Raw genomic sequence first — 16,155 nt, forward strand, 5'->3', positions numbered from 1 at the left:
TAGATACAGCGCGTAAAGCCAAACGCTCCGTCTTCCAGCCACTAGGTGTCAGAGTCGTCTTCGTGTGCTGCCGGAAAAGAAAACGTAGAAGAAGACATTGCGGAAGCGCGGCTCCCAAACAGATTCCCGTTGGAAGTAGATCGCCTTCCTTTCATTAAATCACATTAAATCTTGGACTAACAACCATTCCCCACCAAGACGATGGGCACCAGAGATGACGAGTATGATTATTTGTTCAAAGGTAAAAAACAAAAGCTTTTTTAACTCGTTGTTGTTGCAGCTCTCCAGTCCTGTTAGCTGTTAGCTGACATGCTAACCAGGCCAGCTATATGAACTGACTATGCTAATGCTAACGTAGCAGACCGTCAAACCTTTGTGCTCCTGATTGCTTTGTTTTCACCGAGCTTTTCTGGGGAATGTCAACACGGTTAAACAAGTGACGCGACTCACAACAACCCTCCGCTAAACGGCCGACGTGAAATCAGCAGCCGATTACGTCACGTTACGTTTAGTTATCGTTAGAAAAAAAGACTGGGCGTCTTGAGCATCGGCTAACGTTAGCAGCTAGTTAGCTCGACGCTAGCTCGCTATCAGTGGGTGCGGACCAGCATCACGTCGGACACACCTCACGTCGTTAACCGTTATTATCACATTATGTATCTCCACAGGAGCCAAGGAAGCGGATATGATCATTAATGACGCTAAATATACAATAAAATAAAAGCTAACTGTGCTACATCGAGTGTTAGCATTTATTTGATCGATAGATAGATAGATGGATAGATAGATAGATAGATAGATAGATGGATAGAACCTACCTACCTTATTAATCCCACAACGGGAAGTTTTTTCGCTACAGCAGCATTTATAGATACAGGTAAAGCAATACAAATACCAGAGTATAAATATTAAATATCAAATGCACAATATATACAATAAGCATAACAGAGTACAAATATTCGATATATAAAAAATGCACAATATATACAGTGAAATAGAATAATATTAAATGAACTAACTAAACAGTGCAAAGATTTAAACAAACAGAGAGACGGTGTTATAGTTTTATTTTAATATCTCTAAAATGATCTGACTTGCAGCTAACCTGCATGTTTTATATTTGATGTTGCACCTTTTTATTTTCGTGTACCATCTTACCAGTATTCAGAACTGTTACTTAAGTCGTAGTATCATGGTGTATTTATATACTCTGTAAATATCCTGTCTTTTAATATCTGACCGAAGTCAAAATCCCAAAGTATTTGCATCAAAATATGTTTAAAGTATTAAAGTAAGAAATACTTGTTTGGGCAGAACCATCCCTTCCAGACTGTTGTATTATCATTATTATTATTATTATTATTATTATCATATTATTGGAATATTACTGACGATGAACAGCTGATGGAGCTCATTGTAATGGTTGGTTGGAGTCATGCAGGCGTCATATTTCATAAACCGGTCACATGTTTTGTGTGAGAAGTAACTAAAGATAGTAGTGGAGTAAAAAGTACAAGATCTGCCTCTGAGACGTAGAAGTATAAAGTAGCATACAATTTAAATACTTAAGTAAACAAACCCCTAAGATGTACTTAGTTACTTTCAACCACTGGTATGAAGAGTGGCTTCAGGTATTTGTACTGTATGTCGTTTACACAAATACTACATTTCTGTGGCGTCGTAAACGACTGAAGACGGCGAATGAAACGGACAGAGACCCTCGGCTCAGACCCTCGGGTCACAGATCCACGTCATGGTTGGAATTAAATACATGAAAGAATACTTTACACCCAAACAAGTACAGGCGGAAAAGCTTCAAGGTATTCTGGCAACTACAAGAAATAAAGAAAAGGAAAAAAACACGTGGTAATAATACGCATAACTTAGTCTACGTCTGAAAAGTCTAAATCTGTATAAACGGTGAGTATGCGATGCTGTATAATGAGTTGTGACTGCACCTCTAACACTTGGACTAATCTCCATTTCATCGATTGAGCAGGGCCGTCTTTCAATCAGAGGGTCGGCGGTTCGATCCCCGGCTCCTGCTCCGCTAGTCTCATGTCAACGTTTCCTTGAGCAAGACACTTAACCCCAGAATGTCTCCCGTAGCTGCGTCTACGGTGTGTAGATGGATACTGAATTGTAAGTCGCTTTAGATAAAAGCGTCTGCTAAATGGCCGTGATGTATTATTGTATTGTATCTGTGAGTTATTTTCTCGATACGTCCTCATGGAGTGAGCTCGGTGCTTTCGGGTGCATTAATACGTATGAAGCGTCTGTTTTCTGACTTGTCGTCGGTGTTGAAACGCTCGGTGTTGAAACGCTCTCTCCTGTGTCTCAGTGGTCCTCATCGGTGACTCGGGCGTGGGGAAGAGCAACCTGCTGTCTCGCTTCACCCGCAACGAGTTCAACCTGGAGAGCAAGAGCACCATCGGGGTCGAGTTCGCCACGCGCAGCATCCAGGTGGACGGCAAGACGGTGAAGGCCCAGATCTGGGACACGGCGGGCCAGGAGCGCTACCGGGCCATCACGTCAGCGTGAGTACTGGGGAGGACGGGGGAGGACGGGGGAGGACGGGGGAGTCCACGCCGCTGGTTATGTCAGCTGGTCCACAAGGTTTCCGACCGTCCCAAAAATCATAAAGATCCGCTCTGAAGCCTGTAAACCGTCAAAACATTTGAAATGGTTTTACTTTGTAAACACACAATTCAAGTGATCAGAAATAGAATATTCTAAATGATGTGCTTAGAGCTCGCGTTTGGAAGTTAAACAGCTCATAATTCATCTCTAATATCTATTTTATATTCATGTTTATATTCAAAACACCTTCAAACTACTGGATGTATTCAAGTTCATCCCCAAAAACGACATTTTACAAGAAAACTGTAGTTTTAAAGTGTTCAGTGAGAAATTGATTCTTCTAAATACTACCAAAAATGTCAAGCGATTAATACCGAACAGAGCCTGCAGGCGTCATAATGTAACCGGGTCCGTCCGTTAGCTCGTAGCTCCGGGGATCCAGCCGGACCATCTAATGCCAGGTGTCTGTGCCGCAGGTACTACCGCGGGGCGGTGGGCGCTCTGCTCGTCTACGACATCGCCAAACATCTAACGTACGAGAACGTGGAGCGCTGGCTGAAGGAGCTGAGGGACCACGCCGACAGCAACATCGTCATCATGCTGGTGGGAAACAAGAGCGACCTGCGTCACCTCCGGGCCGTTCCCACCGACGAGGCGCGGGCCTTCGCCGGTGAGACTCGTCTATTTATTTATTTATGTATTTATTCATTTATTTAATTCATTATTTACCCACAAACACCAACAATCATTCTCACTCTCTAAAGTCAGTAAAACATCAGGGATACTAAACGTTATACTTTTACTTTGTTATAGTAATTTATAGTATTTTTTTCTTCATAAAAACACACAATTGAAATGATAAAGAAATAAGAGATTGTATTTTTATTCATCATTGTTTTTACTGATGTATAATAATGTGTTTAGAGCTTGTGTTATAAAGTTAAACATCATAATTCATCTCTAACATCTATTTTATATTAACATGAAAACATCTCCTTCAAACTACTGGATTCATTCAAGTTCATCACCAAAACTACATTTTACAGATTACATGTGAACACATCACGATAACGTTATAATGTACCTTCAGCCAGTCCTCATGTTCACTGAGCAGAGCCTGAAGGCATCATAGTGTAACTGAAGTGAACCTCCGTTGGTTAGCCGTTAGCGGTGATGCTAACGTTACTAGCTCTCCTCCTGTTGGTCTGAACACTGACTGGTTGTTTGTGATGAAACATGATCAGAGATCAGAAACACATGAGGAAGAGGAGGAGGAGGAAGGGAGAGAGGAGGAGGAGAAGGAAGGAAGGAAGGAAGGATGCGAGGAGGAGGAGGAGCAGGAAGAGACGAGGAGAGGGAGGAAGAGGAGGAGGAGGAGGAGGAGGAAGAAGAAGAAGAATGGAGGAGGAGGGGGAGAAGGAAGGGAGCGAGGAGGACGAGGAAGGAAGGAAAGGAAAGGAAAGAAGGAGGAGGAGGGGAGGAAAGGGGAAGGAAGGAAGCGAGGAGGAGGAGAAGAAGATGGAAGGAAGCGAGGAGAAGGAAGGGAGGAGGAGGAAGGAAAGGAAAGAAGGAGGAGGAGGGGAGGAAAGGGGAAGGAAGGAAGTGAGGAGGAGGAGAAAGAGGAGAAGATGATGGAAGGAAGGGAGGAGGAGGAGAAGGAAGGAAGCGAGGTGGAGGAGGAGTAGGGGGAAGGAGGAGGAAGTCATAATAGTAGAACGTTACACTGTGATGTTAAGGATAAACTGTTATTAATGTACGGTTGACGTGTGAGGAGCCATGAGGAGGATCTGTTACTCCTCTAATGTTTATTCATATTCATTGTGATGATTAGTTCAGCCTAAAGTGTGACTCATGATTTCATCAGAGGTTAGATTCCACGTCTGATGGCTTTCTCAGGATTGTGATGAATGCGTAGGAGTGATCAGGGGTGTAGGAGTGTCTGGTACTCGTTCCCGTCTCCGGGGTAACGGGTCAGACTGCTCCTCTAGCTCTGGAATGCTGCATATTTTAACACTTCTTTTATTTGGGCTTCCTCAGAGAAGAACGGTTTATCTTTTCTGGAGACGTCGGCTCTGGACTCCACCAACGTCGAGACGGCCTTCCAGACCATCCTGACAGGTACTGTGTTCATGTGTTCATGTGTTCATGCGTTCATCCGTTCAGAGACGCAGCGCGTTATTAAAACTAGACTACCGAAGACCCAAATCTTACAACAAAAGACTCCAAATACAGTTTGTTAAAGTAATATTAAATATGAATTTAACAGCTGTAGTTTTTAATCAATGAAACGGGAGGAAATGGTGCGTTTATTGGGGGACTACTTTCAGCGGCGGATGAATCCAGCAGGACGCTGTTTGTGGGATTGAGTCAGAATAAAAAAAGTGATAATAAATAATAAAGTGTGTGTGTTCATGGGGATGAAGGAACACGCTGTGTTGTGTTTATTCTACTGTTCAAATTAACACAAAACGTGAAAGTGGGATAAAACAATGCAGAGTAACCTGCTGCACTTTTATTTTGAAATTTGTATGTGTGTGTGTGTGTGTGTGTATAAAGACACAACGATAAACTATTTGTTTAGTTTAAATACTTTTCTCTGATATTTATTGTAACATTTTTACAGAACTTTATTTCATGTTTTCAAATACGCTGTCCCCCCCCCAGAGATCTACCGCATCGTCTCCCAGAAGCAGATGTCGGAGCGTCAGGAGAGCGACATGTCGCCCAGCAACAACGTGGTCAACATCCAGGTGCAGCCCACTGAGAACAAACCAAAGATGCAGTGCTGTCAGAACATCTAGCCCCGCCCCCTTCCCCACAAGCGCCCCCCCCCCCAGGTAAATACATCCCAGTATAAGAAGTCACTGCGTGGGGTGACCCCCCACCCCAAGCAGAGCCCCTCTGTCGTTAGGCTACTGCAGGACAGCAGGCATTTCATATCACCGTAGATCTCATTACTGTAGATGCGCTGACGTGTCACGAAAATGTCTTAATATATGAATGTGATTTTGATTTATTCATACTTTGTGCTGATTTCCACATTTCCACATTTTTTATGATCTCTTCTTCTCTCGTCTCTGGGTTCATATATCTACTACTAGGTATGAATTTAAAGCACATCAAAGTTGCTCTGAAGTTATGTCATGTTAGCCCCCCCCCCCCCCCTTCTCTTTAGTGCAATGTACTGTTTTGTAAAAACCACGTGGATTGTATGGAGCACAGCGTGGAGCTAATGAAGCGTAGAACCCGTTCTGTTTGTTTGTTTGTTTGTTTTTGTTGCATTTGTCGAGCTTCAGTTCAGCAGCTTTGCATGTCTTACAGAAAGAAAGATGGCCGCTCTGCCGCGCTGCATGTTTTACCAGGTGAAAGATTTAAAGTCTGGACTCTGAAGCAGAACCCCCCCCCCCCCCCCCTTGTCATCGCCCGTAGTTTTGAAAGCTTTGAACGCTCGCGTCGTCCGACTGTTAGCGCGGCTTCGTGCGGAGATCGTCGCCGTCGTTCCGGGAAGGACTTCCTGTCCGAACGGCGCCTCCGCGTTTGACTACAACTATGCAGAAACTAGCACATGGCTGCTTGGATTTTGTGTTTCTTTGTGCACCTCCTATAGCAAATGAAGGGATTAAATCACAGCGCTCTCTCATGATATTATAGTCAAAAGTTAGGCTTTGCATGTAACCACAGAACTGTAGCTAGGAGACACCTGAGAGGAAGTAGGAGAGAGGAAGTAGGAGAGAGGAAACCTCGATGGTTAAACACGCTGTGTTGTCTTTTTACTGCACAACGGGAGGATCTGGACCTCGTTTTTTAAAAACGGTGCCACTTTAAAAAAATAAATAAAAAAAGTTCTGTTCAGCACGGCTGCGTCTCAAACGTCTTTTCCTCGACTCCTCTGACAGACAAAGTAGTCAAGGAAACACTTTTCAGCCACATTCTCGGCAACTTCCAGTGCCTCCCTTTCACCGCGTGTCTCATTCACCCGCTAACAACACCCCCCCCCCCCCCCCCCCCGTCACATTACGCCTGCGCACACCGAGCTGCCTCTGACTTCATCACAATGCATGGCTTTCTGTTACGACTGCAACTCCGTGTCGTATCGCCTTATGTAGCTAACATTTACTGTCCCGTGAAATCTGCTGAGGTTTAGGCTAGGCTAAGCTAGCTAGCATGACAAGCTAATTGTTGCCCGATGGGGGGGTGTGTGTGTGTGTGTGTGTGTGTGTGTGTGTGTGTGTGTGTGTGTGTGTGTGTGTGTGTGTGTGTGTGTGTGTGTGTGTGGGCAGTGGGTAGATGGGTAGCTCTGGAGCTAGTGAACCTCGGCTGGCAGCGCCGATGGCCTTTTTTTTTTTTCCTGGAACAGACGGCGCCGCCAGCCGAGCCTCTCCAGACTCGCGTAGCTGGCAGTCTGTGGACGATCTCCTCCCCTTCTGGAAAATCACATTTCTGATCCCGTTCCATGTACCTCCATTGTTCTGTGTTTTTTTTAAGACGTGTATTTGTTAATTTTTTTTTTTTTACTATATTGAACTCTATAACTGACTGTAATTCCAGTGTAAAACGTGTTCAGAGTGAAAATGTCATGTCAACGGATTTTGAAGGGGTTAAATGTGAGAGGGGGGTCAAAATGAATGGTTTTATGTTTTGTACAGATTGATAAATTGTACAATTGTGTCTATATCTTAAGTTATCAGTTCATCTTAATAAAGCGCACCAGTCATAAACCTTTATTTGAGCTTGTATTTTACTTGATGCTCTTACATCAACCTGAGGTGTAGTAGTTTCATTAATTTATGAATTAAGAATATACAGCAATAAGATATCTAGTAGGAATATAAAACACTCTCAGCTGCATTCTCTCTAATGTCCACCAGGGGGCGACTCCTCTGGTTGTATAGAAGTCTAGTCTAAAATGACTCTACTTCTCTCTTGATGTATGACCTCAGTAAACATTGTAAACGATGAATGGATTAACATTGTCTTCACTCCTTAGCTCAGTGGTGGTTCAGAGGTTCGACTCCTGTTGGCTCCATATTTCTACTATTTTTATGTCACCAGACAACAAATCATATTTTCGTAATGAAGATGGATAATTGGGTCGTGGTAATTCTGTCTAAATCCTAAATGTATTCTCCAACCAGCCTCTCCATATTAATGTGTCAACAGACACACTAACCCCTGTGTGTAGTTGTTAAATGTCGGACCCTCACAGTAACACAACGAGAGTCGTCAGTAATGTGTGATGGACAGTGTAGAGCATCGTTAACAGAAGAGGAACGTCCGTAGTCTTTAATATAGAACATAAGCGATGTGAGACAGCCTACAGAAGTTGAATCTCAAGTTGATCTGTGTGGATCACAGCTGACCGTCATCTGTACGAGGTGTTTGAGCTCAGAGTGTTTCACTCACAGGCTTTATGAATGCAGCTCTATCGGTCTCACATCGACTCCACATCTCATTCATAACGATGTGTGATACGAACATAAGACGGACAACAGAGCGTTTCTTAAAGGATTTATTGACGTGAGTATTTTGAACAGGCATCGACACCTACCACCAACTTTCTCCTTCCCTCTGGTCCTCGTTATGTGTCCTCGTTATGTGTCCTCGTTAAGTGTCCTCGGTATCTCAACCGCAGCCTCATGAACGAGTAGTAGATTTTCCAGCAAACCGTTCTGTTTATATTCTTTCAAAAGATGTGAAGGAGAGAGGAGAGGGGATCCACATGTTGTTTTCTTGTTTATTCAACGCGGTTCCTGAAAGGCCACTCCTACGACACATCTGCTTCACGCACTCGAACCGGTTAATCCAAAACCACTTAATCTCACACACCGGTCTACCTGAGCTCCTTGGTTGGTCCGTGCTTTGATGCTTTGAGTTCAAAGGTTTGCTAAAGTCTATAGGATGGTCATGTCTTGAGATACAATTCAGAACTAATTTACATGAAGAATTCAATACAAACACGACAGATGGAGACAATGATCATGATGAGTTCAACAGAAATACCACAGATGGAGGAGATGCCTTCAACAGAAATACCACAGATGGAGGAGATGCCTTCAACAGAAATACCACACACGTAGGTGATGGAGGCCATCAGGTGCCTCTTCAAGACACACATCGAGGCCTTTTTTGAGGGCATGACAGCAGAACAGTGGGGACTGGTGCGAGCAGGCACCCCAGACACCACCACCACCATTCTGATGGCAGAACTAGCTTTGACCTTAGTCAGCACCTTGTTTAAAACCATCCCGACCGCTTTCAAAAAATCCCTTCACCCAATGCCTGGACTCTTGGCAGAGAGTATAGCAGGAGTGTCTGAAGAAGACGTGAAGGGCTTTCTGGGCAATTCAGTCAGCAATAGTTTTAAAGAGGTATTGGACATCAAGGACAACGACTCCTGTAAAAGCGCAATCACCTTGAGTGACCTGATCAGTTCTGAGGTTACGAGCAAATTAAAATCTGCCGTCTCCAACTCTGTGGAGTCTGGGCTCTCAGATCACATCACTCCCCCAGGAATACTGACCAGAATGGTTAAGCTGGTCACAAAAAATGATCAAGACACTTGCAGCCAAGATTAAAAAAGTTGTTCAAACCGAGACTACAAAGTCAGAGAGGTACTCCACTCCTCAGGAGCTGGTTGGATTCAGATGTGTCTTCTTCTGAGGACGAAACAAGTCAACCTCTCCAAGAAATAATTCAGCAGGAGTTGACTGCCCTGAATGATCCTCTCTTGGATCAAATGTCAGACTCTGTGTTTCAGAGTTTACAGACTGACATCTCCCTGAAATCTAAAGATCTTCAGGATCTTAGTCAAGAACTACAGGGATCGGGGACAACAGGAAACAAAGTCAAGAGCTTTGTTTTACAAAGCACTTCATAATTACATGGCTGAATCAAATCCTGGGTCAACTGAGACCACAAAAAGACCCGCTAACGCTGACAAACTTAAAAGACGTCCTCCCCAAGCTGATCACATTGGATGAGGACAAACAACAGGCTGGAAACCAGGACTGTGGGCCTCCGATGTTGAAGGGACTTCCAAAAGGTATAAACCCTTGTAATCGCAAAGGAGCTGTCTAAGTTACTCTTCAGACACATGACAGGATGTTCGCTGCCCGACAACTTCCCAGGAGCATCTAGATGTAGGCAGTCTGGCGGGACCGTGAGCAAAGTCCAGGTACATTTTGACATGTACACTGAGATATGGGAGAAAGTCTGTACCTTCCTGTCAGTCTTGATGTGGTAGAAGCAGACTCAGGCCAAGTATGTCGCTGAAAGGACGAGACAGGCTTTAAAGGACAGGTCACCGACACCAAAAGCCTCATCGGCCGTCGACCAGCAGAATAGCGTTCCTGAGCAGGCCCACACATCGTCGGCCTGCGCAGAAGCGCTCCTCCGGTTTGTAGCGCAAGAAAAAAGGAAGAAAATGTTCGTGAAGATCATCTTGGAGAAGATGATCAAGCGGCATTCGGGAAAGCCAAAGTGTGTTTGGACACCAAGGAGTTAGAGGAAATCTGTCAGCGTCTTTTTGAAAAGATGTGGGCCGAAGTCAAGGACATCGACTTTGACCTCTCTGCAAAAACCTTGAAGGATCTCGACAAGACCATTTTCAAACAGCTGTGCAAGAAGAAGGGCAATGCAACAATGGCGCTGCTCTATTTGAGATGTGGGGATGCGGAATTTGAATACTGCATCGTCTCCGCCTTCAAAAAACACTTGATGGCACCACAGCAAAACAGCAGCCGCATCGGCAGGTTCTTCTCCTTCATGAGCGGAACCTTCGCCAACGCCAGCAGGCGAGGAGCGGAGGTCGGTGACGAGTAGGTGAAGGGAACTTTTGGGGTTTTCTCCGGTTTTCCCCACATTAATTGAAGGTGAGCTTCTCTTTAAAAAAATAACAACTGGTGGTCCACACACAGCTAGAAGGCGAAGGTTGGTCCTGAGCCTCTGACTTTGTGTCCACTTGTGGTGGCAGGATCAGGGTTTCTCCGGTGTGCTCCGGAAATAAAAAAAAAATTAAATTACTAATTATTAAAAAAATTAATTGAATTTGCTCATTTCACTATTCATTTTTCTGTAATTGTTGGAATGCTGATTAAGCATTCCAACAATTACATTTTATTTATATTTTACATATTATATTTCTGCCTTTGTTTGTATTTGTTTGTGGGTTTTCTGAGACTCCCCTGACATCACAGGATTCGCAAATGCGTTTTTTCAACATGGATTTATCTGCAGCCAATCAGACATCAGCCTCATTTTCAACCAATCACATGAGCGCAGCCCCCCCTCCCCTCCCCTCCAATGCTGTCACTCATGATGACACGCCCTTCTCAGTTGAAGCCACGCCCCCCACGCTAGATCAGGGTCAAAAGCCTGAACTGGAAAAAAAAGAATCTGAAACTGAAAAATACAAGACCTCAAATATCAAAATGTATATGAAAATTTAAAATAAAAAAAAATAAATGTATTAAAAAAATTCCAGAACTAAATCAAAATTATATTCAACCCAAAAAAACTTTTCATTCACTTATTTTTATTTTGAATACATTGTTGTATTTTTCAATGTTCAAGACCACAACTTGAACTTTCAGGTTCAAATAATTTTTTCAAATGATCAAAACTTTTGACCTGGATTTAGCTCCATATTGAGGGTACTTTGGTAAACCTCTGTGAATGTCACGTGACCCGGATGAAGCTCAGGAGAATAGTTTCAGTGTTTAAAAGTCTAAAGAGCAGCACTGAAGGTTTTTTTTTTAATTCTTTTACATTACTATTTTATTGCATACTATATTTGGCACTTTTGTTACTTTTTATTATATATTATACTATGACTTTTTTGGTCACATTTTAACAATTGTTTTTACAAAGAGATTCTATGAACATGAAAACTGTTGAATATTCATAAATGGTAGAAGACAACAGCTTGACACAAGAAAAGAAAAGAAATCACAATAATAAATACTAGTTTACAGTAAGTGTACTCTGTCTACAGTACATACAAAAAGATAACTTTTCAGAGAGAAAATATGGATCCACATCAGGATCCTTAAATATGTAAACAGGAAATAAGAAACGATGTGTAAAAATACCAGAATCATACAGGTAGTGTAGCTCTGACCAGAGGCTTCACACTGTACAGGTTTGGAGACGTAATGCCCGTGTGGTGCTTCCTCATTGTCCAGGTCTGGTGGATCCAAAGTGGGCCTCAGTCTCAACAATCCCACCCACATACATTTACATTAGTAGTTCAGTCTTTGTTTTTCCTTTCCATCGTCCTCGACTTCCCTTCTTCTGACGCCCGTTAGCGTACCAGAGAGGAAAGGGAACACTTAGTGTGCGTTTATATTTCCCTCTGTTGACGTTGATGGGAGGGACTTTACAATACAACACAAATAATGTAGTATTGATTGGATATAATACAGTGATAAAATATCAAACAGCCACAGCACTGCAGGAGGGAGATTCTCTCACACACCGGTTTCCTGGTCCTGGGAGCACTGGTCCCAGTATCCAGTCCAGTCTGGGACGGGTTGGGACGGGTGGGGGTCTAGAGCAGCGAGCTGGTGGGGCTGCCGGGCAGCGGGGGGCTGTGGCTGTGCAGGGTGAGGCTGTGGCTGTGGGACGGGCTCGGGCGCATCGGCAGCAGGTCGTAGTGGCTCGGGATGTGGCTGTTTCTGGGCAGGTCGTACGGGTTCTGAGGGTAACTGGGAACCAGCACACAGCCGGCTCCCTGCACGATACTGATGGTTGGTTCTGGGAGAGAGAGAGAGAGAGAGAGAGAGAGAGAGAGAGAGAGAGAGAGAGAGAGAGAGAGAGAGAGAGAGAGAGAGGAGGCATTTCAGTTAGTCAATTTCATCATTTTTGATAACTTTATCATTTCATTCTTATCTCAAACGTGGCGATTTGCTTCTTTTCTTCCACTAGATGTCCACTAGGGGCATCACTGCTGTATTATGGAGTTAATACGTCTTATTCTCCTGGTGTCCACTAGGGGCATCACTGCTGTATTATGGAGTTAATACATGTTATTCTCCTGGTGTCCACTAGGGGCACCACTGCTGTATTATGGAGTTAATACGTGTTATTCTCCTGGTGTCCACTAGGGGCACCACTGCTGTATTATGGAGTTAATACGTGTTATTCTCCTGGTGTCCACTAGGGGCACCACTGCTGTATTATGGAGTTAATACATGTTATTCTCCTGGTGTCCACTAGGGGCACCACTGCTGTATTATGGAGTTAATACATGTTATTCTCCTGGTGTCCACTAGGGGCATCACTGCTGTATTATGGAGCACTGCTTCAAAATCCATGTTGTTGCTAATCTTTTGACGTAACTGTGTTTTTTTTCTACCATAAAAAACAACAGTGGCATTATATAAACAAACACAAATATGAAGGCTTAAAAATCTGAAAATGAAGAAATATTTGGTAGTTATGATCAGGACTGATGTTGGTTAAAAGATTTAACTCAGTAAACGTGGAAAATAATATGAATATATAGTATTTTTATGGTGGCTCTTTTACATCAGACCAACTATTTATTATTATTATAATGATTAAATTAATGCTGTATTTTCTGATTTTAAATGTTTTTTTTGTTTTTTTACCTTACAGTCATTTGCTTCAAGTTAATTCTTTGATTCTTTACTTATGTTACGTTCTGTGGTTAAGTTTACTTATATCTATATCTATATAGACAGTATATCTATGTCTTCATGTGGGAATAACATTTGGAAAACGTGATCAAAACAGTGACAAGCTAACCCCCCCCATGTCGTAAACCTACCCATGTCGTAGACGTTCTTGGCGGGCGCGGTGGTCGTCGTGGCCACGATGGCGGCGGAGCAGCAGTGGGTCATGTGATCTTGGTGACCCGGCGACTTCATCTCCACGTAGCTGCTCTCGGAGTGTTTGCAGGCGGCGGGCGCGTCGTTGATGGTGGCGTACGGGTTTTCACTGTTGAGGGAGCAGGTGCTGGACAACGAGCCCTTCATGTAGTCTGGAAGACAAAGAGCGCCAAACCTTCATGTGTGCTCTGTGACTCACTCACATGGAGCTGTTATAAGACAGTGTCAGTGAAGGTCTGTCCACTGTACGCTCTCCATCACACTGCCGCCGTATTCATATTCATCAAAATAAGCTAAAACAAGCAGCTTTTCTGCTTCCTCCTTGTTTTTATGAATCATATCAGGAGCTGCCGTCATTCTACATTTCTCTCATTTGTCAACAAATCAAACTTTCTCCAAAGCTCTTCTAAACTTCTAAAGAGTCTCCTAATATCCTATTTTTTAAAACTGTAGTTTTTAAAAAAAAATCAAACAAACAGGAGGAAATAGTGCGTTTGTTAGGGACTATTTTTTAGCGGCGGATTAATCCACATTTGGTAATCGTATCCTGTAATAAACACACATGTTAGAGACAACAAAGGTTTCACTGCAAGGACAACTTCAACATTCAAAAGCAGTAAAACAGAAGAAAGACAGCATTCAGTTATTGAAGGAGAGACCCCCCCCCCTCCCCCCTCCCCCGGGTGAGTTTTGGGAGTGATGGGGTCGAAGCAGAGAAGGAACAACACACAGAGGAGTCGGATTCGTCCTGCAGAGACACAAACACACATGTAAACACTGGATCAACATCAACAACATCAGATACAAGCGCTGCATTCAAGGACACGGAGCATTCAGGTACAGGCGTGGATCCCAGAGGGTCGTTCATGCTGCTCACAGCGCCGTCTCATCCTCGTTTAAACTTGAATTATTAAAAAACTAAAGTCAGAGTGTGACCTGAACACGTTTCTCTCCTGTTTGTGATTCAACAACAGGAGAATAAAAAGGTTTTAAGATAATATTTATACGTTTTGGCAGCTCAAAGTTACTTTTATCTCCCTGCACGATAAACACAAGCTCCATATATAAGAAGAACTCACCTCAATATAATCATATAGTGGTACTATTGTGATCCAAGCTGAAACAATGTTAGTATTACTATTACTGTATATATATATAAATATAGTATATACTCCCTTATCTTTTAAAACAGGGAGGGGAGGGGGGGGGGTGTTTTTTAACCTTATTTTGAAATTAAAAATCCAATAAAAACAGCTTGAAGCATTTTGTTCTATTTTAGAACATGAGCTGGTGGTGAACTTCAGCCTCTTGTGGCCAAAATGAGAATTACAACACTTGAAATAAAAAAATAAAAATATGTAACCTCATTGTAACTGAATATCCTGGCAAAACTTTGTTTCACCTGTTCTTAAGTCATAAGAGAAAATTATTTAGATCAGACTTTGCATTGTTTTTGCTCATTTGACCTCACAGGGCTTCCGTAGCTGGCAGTAGAGTAAAGTCCGACAATGTCCGGATACTGATGTATTTCTCTGCCGTATGTTCAAATTATCCAACACTAAGAAAAGTGATTCAAGAACCCACATTTTGTCCTGAAAGTCTGTTTTTCTATTATAATCTAATCTAATCTACATAATCAATAAGATCATCTATAAACCTCTGAGGACTCGGAGTTAGAAGAACTGCTTATTATCCTCACATATGATCGCATGTGAATTCCAGTCAAACATAATTTTACATTTGGTTTAGAAAAATAAAAACTGCAGCATGAGGTTCAAAATGCAAGCTGGCCAGTCATTGGCCGAGGGGAACCGCTCGAGCGAGAGGATTGGCCGAGGGGGTCGGAGGATTGATGAGGTCACGCGGGATGACTCCGCCCTCTCACTGTACCTCTGTAGCGCGGCTCCACGTGGTAGCTGTAGCGCCGGTCGATGCAGTAAACACCTGCAGGGAAACCAGAGAAGAGAAAGCACTACTTCTGTGTACTCTTGTATAGTATTTGGTATTTGTACTCCGTTACTGTGGATCAGTATAGATCGACGTAGCTCGTCTAGCTACGTTGGTGACGTAGATTGTGCGAGGCGAGAGAAGTAGTTCACTGATCAGCTTCACACCAAACAAACATATGACATATATATATATATATATATATATATATATATATATATATGTCATATATTTATCTTTTAAATTGACAAACATCATATGTGTAATTCAAAACGGCATAAAAACATGATTTGTCTTTACGGCCAAACTACTAAACGCTAAATGAAACATTTCGGGGGATAGTTTCATTGAATACAATGAAATAACAACAGAATGATTTCATTCTAAAGATGTTTTGTTCATAATGCATCGCACCAGAAAAGTGAAATGTTCCCGTGATCAGCTGGAACTTTAAAAGCGCAGTTTGAACATGTTGGACCGTCGTTCCGATCGCCCTAAAATGAAGGAAGGCAGACTGACCCATCTCACTGAGGTTACAGTAGGCCCCCCACTCCGGAGCGCTGTTCCTGTGCCGCTTCTTTTTCTTCACCTGGGAAACACACAAGAGCGTGAGAAACACTTGGAAGTGGAGGGCTGAGCTCAGCGGCGTTTACTTGGTTGCGATCTGCAACTCCGCCACTAGAGGCCACTAAATCTCACACACTGCTCCTTTAAGGTGAACTGCGCGGCGCGGTTCTGTTCACCCAGTGTTCACATCACGGTGCTTGGTGCTCAAACA

At 43.1% G+C, this 16,155-nt stretch overlaps 2 protein-coding genes across 2 annotated transcripts in view; one reads left to right on the forward strand and one right to left on the reverse strand.

The window, feature by feature from the left end:
* Window positions 1–83: 83 nt before the first annotated feature.
* rab11a (RAB11a, member RAS oncogene family) lies at window positions 84–7,304 on the forward strand. The gene is made up of 5 exons (XM_068728714.1): window positions 84–241; window positions 2,342–2,537; window positions 3,057–3,250; window positions 4,618–4,698; window positions 5,245–7,304. Exons 1-5 carry the CDS (start codon window positions 202–204, stop codon window positions 5,379–5,381), a joined length of 648 nt encoding a protein of 215 aa, XP_068584815.1. The 5' UTR covers window positions 84–201; the 3' UTR covers window positions 5,382–7,304.
* Window positions 7,305–11,175: 3,871 nt separating this feature from the next.
* Window positions 11,176–16,155, reverse strand: part of LOC137886305 (multiple epidermal growth factor-like domains protein 11) — a 75,007-nt gene continuing 70,027 nt past the window's right edge. The window contains exons 21-24 of the mRNA XM_068728713.1: window positions 15,897–15,966; window positions 15,321–15,374; window positions 13,370–13,582; window positions 11,176–12,333 (exon numbers count right to left, since the gene is read on the reverse strand). Coding sequence (XP_068584814.1) covers window positions 12,128–12,333; window positions 13,370–13,582; window positions 15,321–15,374; window positions 15,897–15,966 — 543 coding nt within the window. The 3' untranslated portion in view covers window positions 11,176–12,127. The remainder of the gene's footprint in view (window positions 12,334–13,369; window positions 13,583–15,320; window positions 15,375–15,896; window positions 15,967–16,155) is intronic.

The sequence above is a fragment of the Cebidichthys violaceus genome, unplaced genomic scaffold (genome assembly GCF_023349555.1).
Source record: "Cebidichthys violaceus isolate CVI_PGR_0920_01 unplaced genomic scaffold, fCebVio1.0.p SCAF_43, whole genome shotgun sequence".
Classification (NCBI taxonomy): domain Eukaryota; kingdom Metazoa; phylum Chordata; class Actinopteri; order Perciformes; family Stichaeidae; genus Cebidichthys; species Cebidichthys violaceus.